The sequence below is a fragment of the Cariama cristata genome, unplaced genomic scaffold (assembly GCF_000690535.1).
Source record: "Cariama cristata isolate BGI_N322 unplaced genomic scaffold, ASM69053v1 scaffold2769, whole genome shotgun sequence".
In the NCBI taxonomy this organism is placed as follows: Eukaryota; Metazoa; Chordata; class Aves; order Cariamiformes; family Cariamidae; genus Cariama; species Cariama cristata.
In genome coordinates this window covers 107348-116660 of record NW_009637252.1, presented here as the reverse complement: position 1 = coordinate 116660, position 9313 = coordinate 107348, and the positions used below count along the sequence as shown (strand labels likewise).

The 9313-nt window shown below is 48.1% G+C and overlaps 1 protein-coding gene across 1 annotated transcript in view; it reads left to right on the top strand.

Moving 5' to 3' along the window:
* Positions 1 to 9313, top strand: part of ARHGAP32 (Rho GTPase activating protein 32) — a 33036-nt gene that overhangs the window by 8336 nt on the left and 15387 nt on the right. The window contains 1 exon segment of the mRNA XM_009708217.1: positions 6831 to 6933. Within this exon segment, the coding sequence (XP_009706519.1) occupies positions 6831 to 6933 (103 nt within the window).

Here is a 9313-nt window from a genome sequence, read left to right as displayed (position 1 = left end):
TTCCGATCCGGTAGCGTGTTCAGAGTTTGATCCATCAGAGGTGAATCCAGCAGCCTGGACAAAAGCGCAATAGTTGACCCAAATTGCAGATGAGCAGAGAATATTCCACATCCTGCAGATGCGTTCTCTGCTACACAAACTCATTGGTCACAAGTTGATATTTTTAAAGGCCAATAGCTTTGAGCTAATTGGGGCAAATTTCCAAACATAACAGGCGCTGTTATTGCTTCGCCATCTGCCCTCTGAATTGCTGGAACTCAAGGTTCTGGGGTACGGGGTTAGCATTACAAAGAGGTACATGGGGTCCCCGTGGAGAATTACTTGTTTGGGGGATTTACACGCAGAAAGGGAGAGCTGAGCAGGCAATGCAAGCTTTTGCAGTTAAGAAAAGAGAGAGTTTCTCTCTCCCCTTCTTTTTTACCCTGCCTGCAGCTGTGCGAAGAGAAATTCTTTATGCCCGAGTGACCCAGAGGACAGCAGGGAGTTGAAAATTAATTTGCATTTCGAAACACTACAGCTGTAGGGGGGACGAGAAAAAAAAACCTTGCAGTCCGCGCAGGAGTCACTCGCGCGCTTATCCCTCCGCTCTTAATGAGGTGGTTACTTTTCCCCTCTCAACTGAGTGTAGTAATTGATCTAAACAGAAAACACTAGCGCACAGTCCGAATACGAATGTCTCAGTCGTATCGTTACGCCATTTGTGGGTATTTTGTATTAAAACCAAAAATGCCAACCCCAGAGAATTAGGGGAGATGGATGTCCTCTACAAAGGCTCTGCTCCTTGCTCCAGGCACAGTCAGGTGCCACTTGCGGTCCTCGGGTGCAGCAGTGCCCTAGCGCAGACTTGAAAAACGTGGTTGTCTGCCTTCCCGACCTGATGCAACACAGCGGGATTTATGTTTCTCAAGCTTGAATTTTGCATTTTGTTTTTACGCAGTTTCTGGGTGAGCTGCCATAAAAAAAGAAGTCCAGTCTGAAAAGCCGAGTCCGGTGCCAGAGGCCGATTTCCCCAAATGGGCGCTGCGTGGTATCTGCTCTTGGAACCGACGTGTGGTTTATGGCCCCCTCTTCCATCATGGCACTTTCCCAAGTACAAAAGTCACACTTCAAATAAAAACATTGCACTTTACCAGGAAATAGTGCAGCTTGTGATAGCGGGCTCGGACTTTAACACAACCCATCAACAGCGTAACTAATTTTAATGCAGGTCACTTCTTGGAAATCGGGAGGAGAGCATCTTGAAGGAAGTTTGCTGTTTGGTTGGTCTTGTACTTCTCTCCTGGTGGTTAAAATGTGGGGATGTGGATTTAGGAGTGAGGCAAAAGTCCTTAGAAGAGAATCTTATAAAGTTTTTAAATTTAAAAAAAATTTTTTTTCTTCTGAATATGTAGGGGATGGTGGGGTCTGCGTGCTTGTAAGGTGACGCGTGCAGGCGAGTCGCAGGGCAGCAGGGAGCCGTCCTGGGAAGGGTGCTCCTTACAGAACGGGGCAATACAAAGGAAATCTTTACCCTCTCTGTCCCTTCTGTGTAACTTCGACGGTAAGGTGGAAGGGAATGCTTCAGAAAGGAGTAGTTTGAAATGAGGTTCCTGGAAAAAGTTACTGCCTCAATTATTACAGGTTTTTTACTGTGATTTTAGGAAATAAAATTTTTGGACACTTTTGCAAAATCGAGCTAAAAATAGGAAGAATGATTGGGGTAAAAGCAACTGTATTTCTTCAGGTGAGGATGTTCATTGTTGGGTTTTCACATAACGGCGCGTTAATATGGCAAGGGAGACAGGATTTGTTTGGGTAATTGCAGATGTCTGGAAGTTGTCAGAGTCTCAGCCAGGCACAAAATTTGAAGGAAGGGGCACATCCATGATGCAGCTCACACCTTTTGTATTGTCCTGGGTGTTCTTGGGGTGCTTCATCCTCTGCTTGCACCCATCCTTCCTCACTGTCCATAAGGGCACCCTGGACGATTAAGTGCACCTAAATTCGATCTTGAGACCGATTGTTTCAATTTATATTCTCGTGGCTGGAAACGCAGCCCTTCACCTTCTGTTACGTCCCTTCACTCAGTTCTGGTGTTTTCATACCTTTCCTAAGTACGTGTACTCGATAGCCGTGGTTATTCCCTCTGGTTTGGGGGTTCAGAGGGGTGCTCGGGCCAGTCCGTTTCATTTCCCTCGTTCCTGCTGGGCTGCAGGTTTAGCTTTCCGCGCGCGTTTGCTATGTGTGGAATTCGGCTGAGCAGCTGCAGTTCCCCGTGCTATGGTCCATTAACCAGCCAAAAAGTTCACCTTATTGCCGTAATATTGTGAAAAGGACACTGCTAGAGGGGAGCTTGATGGGAGGCCTCCTTCCCCAGGCTGAACAAATAGTTCTGGATTCCAGTAATGTACTAAGAAAATAATAAAATAAAAAAAAAAAAAAAATGCACTCCCAGAACCCAGGGAGGGAACATTACAAAAGATTAAAAAGGAAAAAATAAAACCAAGATGATAGGGAAGGAAATGTGCCTGATTTCAAGATGAATCAAAATGTTCTTCAGAATGAAAACCATAAAACTTCTGCTTCCTCTTAATGGCAAAGAATTAACCAGTTAATGAGCCCTAGGAGATGCAATAAACCTTTCAAACCAGCCGAGAGATGCTCAGGAATGAGTTGAATAAATTCCTTTGGCTGCTACGGTGATGAAATATGGTAGGGTCTCCTTTGTTGGTGCGTCCGTAATGTTCCAGCCTTTTGCTCTTTGTTTCCTGGAACTACCTGTTATTCAAGATGGCGAAGGGAGGGAAGGAATGAGGTTGATTTTTGGGATGGGAGACGTGTACAGTGCTTGGATTCTCAGGAAGAGGTAGGTGTTCATATGTAGCACCTGCCAGGGGATTTTAGCAGGCTGCAGCGGAGTCGGTGACTTCATTGCAGAGAAAATATCTGGAGCCAGTGGTGGAAGACCGTATTGCTCAGAAAAGGAATAAAACCCGCAGTGAGTAGTAGTACATCGTTGTTACTTGCCTGAGAACATGGAACTGGAAAGGGCCGTGTGCTGGGTTTAACAGACACAGACGCCGATTCTGGGCACGGAGGTTCCCCGAGCAGAGGATTGCTGGGGCTGGAGGCACACGCTGTGCGTTACCCTGGGCTTGGGACTTGCTCCCTCCTTGCGCCTTTCCCCAGGTAACCCCCTCGTGGCAGCTGTCAGAAACCGGGCGCCGAGCTGGGTCGACCTTCATGACTGTTAATAGGAACCACGTGCATCATCGAGTCTGGTTGTCATAATTGCGGGTAATTAACTAACATGAGTAGAATCTTAGTGTAGCTGCTGATGCTACTACATCCTGTGAGAAGAAATCTCCATCGGTTTCCCGCTGTGATACGGCCCAGAGGCCTTTCTGATTCAAATCGGGTAATTTGGGACCTAGAAGCCAAAATCAGGACCCGAACACTGAGAAGTTCACCTCTGCAGCAGGGGAGGGATTTATGCAATAGACTGAGACAGGTACCTGAAAAAAGTCACAGCGTGACGTCAGAAGCCACCGTAAGTGGCGGGGCACGCACACCTCACAGTCACTGGCACACTTCACAGTCACTGTTTTCCTGCCGTTTAATTCCAACAGTAACAGACAGTATTTCCTCCACATGTCTGTATATACAGATATATAGATATATATATATATAAAAATGTATATTTAGCTAAAGGGCTTGGGATTCAAAGGGCAGAGGGAGGTTAAACACACGTGTGATTGTCAGGTGTCATCTTTGTTCAAAAAAATCAGAAAAACCAAGTCACCATTCCAGCAAAGGGCCTTCAAGTATAATTAGAGCCCTACTTGAATTCCAGTCACTTCTCCAACCGTGCAGAATTCCCCCAAAATATCCGTGGTGCTGGCATGATATATTTAGCTTAAAGAACAGATCGTCCCGGTAACCAGATTAGGAAATGCGTAGAACAAGCCTGCTAGAATTTTTTTCAGTGTATGTAAATTATTCTAACTGCGCCCAGGATCTTCCATGGCAAAGAAGTACTTTAGGAAGTGTATTGTTGGTGCTCCATCCTTCGCCTTGTCCCTGTTCTCCCTTGACCCGGTTCACTTTGTCACCGTGGGCTGCTGCTCAGCTGAACTGGGACAGAAATACCGTTCTCACCGTGCGCTTTGTTTACACAGCTAGATAAACCCTAGAAGGATGCGGCCTTGGAAACATGCCGGGCTGGCTCCCTGTGGCACAGGCCCTCGGTCGGGAGGCGCAGGCGGGTGTCCGAGCTGTGTTCGCGGCAGGCAGATGAGCAGGAGAGCCGTCTGGGTAGGCTCCCCTACGCGGTGCGTGCATCGCCCTGCTCGGACGCTGTCAGCCTCCCTCGTAGGAATTAGGCAGGCAGGGAATGTGCTGTTTGTTTATTTGCTTATTTATGTATTTCAATGGATGCTTCTAATTTCAAGGGAACCCCAATTGAGATTCCAGTATGGACCATTAAAGTCTTTGGGATTTTGCAGCTAAGCGTTAGCAGATCTTGTCGCAATGCTTTAAAACGCGGGTAAAGTCCTTTACTCGATCCTTTGCGACTCCCGTAGTCGGGCAGCTGGCAGAAGGAAATGCCGCTGATGCGGTGCTGAGCCCAGCATCCTCGCTCAGCTCACGGATGAGATTTGTGACCTCTCGCCTTGTGCAATGGGTGTCCGCGCACATGTGGACATCTCACATAGTCTTGCTTGGTTCTCAGTGAAACCAGAATGAGCGTGAGTCTAGTGTTTCTTGCAATCTAGGGCGCTCTGTTTGCTCCCAGAAGACAAGACACCGCTAACTGCGTCAGCATCTAAAGCTTTGTCCTTTGCCTTCGCTTCAATGGACGGAGCTGTTCCCATCTCTCTGCTTTTCTGCACCAGTTTACACCTGGGCCACGCTCGTCTCCTGACCCTGTAGTGCAACGCAAAACGTATTTCAGCCCTTTTTGGCGACTGATTATGCTATAGCTCCTGCCCTGTCCACTTAAAGCCTTAAAAACTTTCTTCTTCAAGAACTGTTGAATCTTTTTGCGTAAAGGGGTAAGTGTTGTCCTCCACAAATGTTTTTTGAAAGGGTATTAGAATGCAAGGCCATCTCTTCCCCCTGCTCTGTTCTTGGCCATGTAGCTTACGGTGTTGTGGGCGACTGATGGGCATTTTACCAACGTGCTCTCCAAATGCGTATTTGCTCGGCGGTAGAGAAGTTGCTGCTTACCCTGGCCCAGGTACCTACACGTGTGTCTGGCTGATTCCCAATGCCAACAGTCGCGGTGCTGCTCTGAGCCGGCACGGCTGCGAGAGGTACCTTCGGCTTCAGAGGTTTCCTTCTGCAAATGTCTTCTGGCTGCGGTAGTGGAAGTTGAAATTCCCGTTGCGCCTGCAGGGGAGAGCAGAAGGTGATCACCTCTGCTGGTTTTCCTTCCCTTAAAATGCAGCACTTGGTTTCCAAGGCTCTGTCTATGCCATTGCTGAACGTACGAGGGCTCTGCTTGCCCCAAAGTCTGCACCTTGCTTTGGAAAACAGTGAGAGATGCTGTAAATGCCTCGTAACGTAAGAGTAGAGTCGGACTGGCTTGGTTTTGACTCTCTCTTGGTATCGTTGAGTATCACAGGTCCAGGGCCTAATCTGCTGTCGCTGAGCCTGCGTGACTGACGTGCCGCAGGATTTACAGGTTCTGTTCTGTCCTGTGCTGGAGCGCGAAGCGGATGTGTCCTTAGCCCAGGGTGATTTCCAGGGAACCATTGAAAATGAGCCTTTTCTCTGGCTGCGTGACTCTTTGTGGGAAGCCGGAAAAAAAGCAGTGAAGCGGCTGCGGAGGGGAAAGCGCAGAGCATCTAAGTTCAGTGGCACTTAGGAGAACCGACTGGCAGATGGCATTTGCTGCTTGATATAAGGGGATTTGCCACATGACCTATTCGGAATCTGTGTCACGTGGCAAATTGATCAGACCTGGCATCTAATGTAAGAATAAATCTAGATCATCACGGGAGCTGTAGCAAAAAGGTGGCTTGCAGAGGATTCCACAAGGATCTGAGCTTTTTCCGTGTGGATTTGCTGATGCTCACAAGAGCTCGATCCTAATTTTCTTTCTGTGTTTAGGGCAGTTTTGTCTCCCTTTTATAAATAAAGTAATTTGCTCCTCCTCAAGCTTACGAGGATGGACAGATAGCTCAGCAGTGGATGCTACATGAAGCTGCGAAGTCAACTGGAAGGAATCAGTTGGTGAAGCGGCTTGAATATTAACTTGACACCTAATTATATCCTCTGGGCTTATTTCTTCCATTCTGTCCTACCCCGGTCTGTCTGCCCTTTCTGGGAGTGTGGTTTGTTGTGTAGCTATCTAAATCCTGTCGCGCTCCAGTAAACGCTGGGGATGAAATTATCAGTTGTAAAAACTCTCCTGGCCCTGGTGCAGAAAGTAGCGTCTCCTTAACGTTTATATTTGCTTAAACCAAGCAGTATAGGTTAATCCTGTATAGGTCTGGAAACAAAGGAAGCCTTTGGTCAAAGAGAGTATTTACTCAATTTCTTAGCTCTTCTGGAATGGAATTTAGCACCGCAGTTCTTGTGGGAGTTGCGATGAGACCTGCACTGTCTCTGCTTGACCAGAATTGACTTTTTTCAACCTGATTCATATCCTGGCACTTCTTCAAAGCAAAGAACACCTCTGACCAGTTTCCACACCAACTCCTAAAGTTAAATTTCTTACAGGCTTTCTCCTCGAAGGAAGAACTAAAGCAGTAGCCCAGCTGGGCTTAGTTTATGGCATCTGACAAGACCGCAACCTGAACTAGGACTTTAATATGCTCAACTAACCAACACCACTTGTTCTTTAGTCCCCCAGGTCCTCAAGAGCTGCACCGAATTCATTGAGAAACATGGCATTGTGGATGGAATATATCGTCTGTCTGGGATTGCGTCCAACATCCAGAAGCTCCGGTAAGGGCGCCGCGTTTGACAGACCTGATTGCAGGGGACGAATGAGGCACGGTTTGAGGGCCGTGCTTTCGGGAGGCTGCACTGTGGCAGTTGTGGGGCAGACTGTTCCAGCAGCTCCGATGCGTGTCTGCAGTCTGGGCTCGATGGATGGTACGCTGGGTTTGTGACCGTTTTGGAGCAACACAGGGTCATTCAGTAGACTTCACTTTGCAGGACGTTTTCTTTCAGGATAGAGTATCGGAAGGCTTTGGCATCGCAGTGACTCTGTGCTGTCACGTTTCATTCCCGTTTCCTCTCGCTCCCGGAGCCCTTTTGAGCAGCTGATATTTCTCCTTGCTGCTTTGGACTCCTGGCGTATTAGCAGATAATTGGTAACATGCAAAGAATACTTGCCTAATTCTTGGTGGGTGGCATCGCCACGCTGGGTGGCTGTGCCAGGCAAGGCTAGGTGTGTGTCCTCCCCAGTTAGGAGCTGTTCTCATCACAGCAAATGTTCTTTATCCTTTTGTGCGGCTGTTTTTCCTCCCATCGCTTGGCAGGCGTTTTTCTGTTGTGAAGGGACTGAGGGAACCTAGCGGGACGTGACTAATTGCCGTGTTGATCCCAGGCCCGCGGCCTCGCAGAGGCAGCAAAGGGGTATTTTCTGTATGAAGGATATCCTTTTTGTACCAGCTATTCCCAAGTTCAGCGGACAGGTTTGAGCTGGTACGGTTACTGTACAAACCCTTGTATGGATGGGCTTATTCTGGTTCAGCTTAATCCTGTTTCTCATCACAGCATGTTCCATTTTAAAAATCTGCTCCCGAGGCTCTGATGCACAGGCTCCAAAGACTGATTGTAGCTGTTGCCCGCAGCAGTCTTGGCTGAATAAAACGTTTGCCCTTGCTTCAGTTACATCCCTTTAATTCCCCATTTCGACTTGTGCTGGACCGTCCTTCTAATCGCTGCCCTTGTCCGTTTTTTTTCCCCTTTGCGTTGCCAAGACTACTTTCCGCTTTGTTGTTTTCCAAAGGTGCTTTAAAAATGGTTTTCTAAAACTTTAATGGCGTAATTCCCTGGTAGAGTACAGAGAATGAAGTGGCAGCCTATTTTCCAGTTTTCTGAGGTGTTCCAAAGACAAAAGGAAGGGAGTACGCGGCGTAACTTGTAGACACCGTCCCTGTTCATCTAAATCACTACAGATTTTCATAAGTGTTCGATTAACGTAGGCCACGTTGCATTGCCGTAGTTCCCAGCTATGTAAACAGATCGTTAGCTCATTTCAGAGCTAGAGCTGCAGTATCCTTATAAATGAGTCAGTGTTCTTAAGTTTCACGTAGAAGAATTGGCTCTCCTGGATTTAAAGGGCTTTTTGGTTGGAGAGAAAGTTAGAGAATTTATTCCACGTGGGAGGCTTACATGGGGGGGCAGAGGTTGGCTCTTTGGCAGTGCAGCAGCCGCCTCTGTTTGGCTGGTAGGCAAAACAGAGCGCCTGTGGAGTTGGCACGTTTTATCCCTGTGTGCTGGCACCGGCTATTTTTTTTTTGAGAGAGACTGTGAAGTTGTATTCTTCTTCTAACAAACAAAATCTTCCTTTAGGGTCAAAAGAAATAACATGTAGTTCTCGAAACAGCCAGTGCAGAGAGGAAGAAGGCTGAATATAGCAGGGCTTCCCTTTCTTCACTCCATATTCTGCTTCTGCAGGGATGCGTCTCTGACACGGCATGAGATGTATTCCTAGGAAAATATACTGGAGTACTAGGAGTCCTGGAGCAGGGCGGGACATGGCCAGAGAATTTCAGCCAAGGCTGAGTGTGTCAGTATGGGGTGGGTTGGTGTCTTTCCCCGATGTCCCTTCTGAGCGCTCTCTTCTTCTGTGGAGCCAAGTGCAAGGAAGGCCGTTTCTCTCCCAGCTACGAGTGAGGACGTGGCTGCGGGAGCGGTATATACTGAGCACTGAGGATTGTGGCTAAGGGCAATCCGTCGGTTGGGGAAAACAGAAACCTTTCCTTCCCTCTGTGCTCTCTTTGTGATGAGGAACCGGCGTGGACTGTTCCCCCTGTCTGAAGAAGTAGAGACCTCTTCTGCCCCCAGGTCTGGCGTAGTACAGATGGCTTCCCTCACGCAGCCTTGGCGTCCAGGGGGAAGGAAGGAGCTCCTTCCTAAGGGATGTACAGCTGGCCGCTGCAGTTCGGAATATGCCTGGGGCCTTGGACAGGGGTACAAACCGGTTCTGTTCTGTAGGCAGAGAGAGGTGAGCTCAGTGTTTGAGCTGTGCTGAAGGCATGTTTTATCTTTGTGTGTTACCAATTGCCTGGCTTGGACAGGGGGAGAGGGCAGGGATGTTGCCACCAAGCCCCCGCCATTGTTGTGGTTGTACCGGAGGCAGCACGCGTGCCAG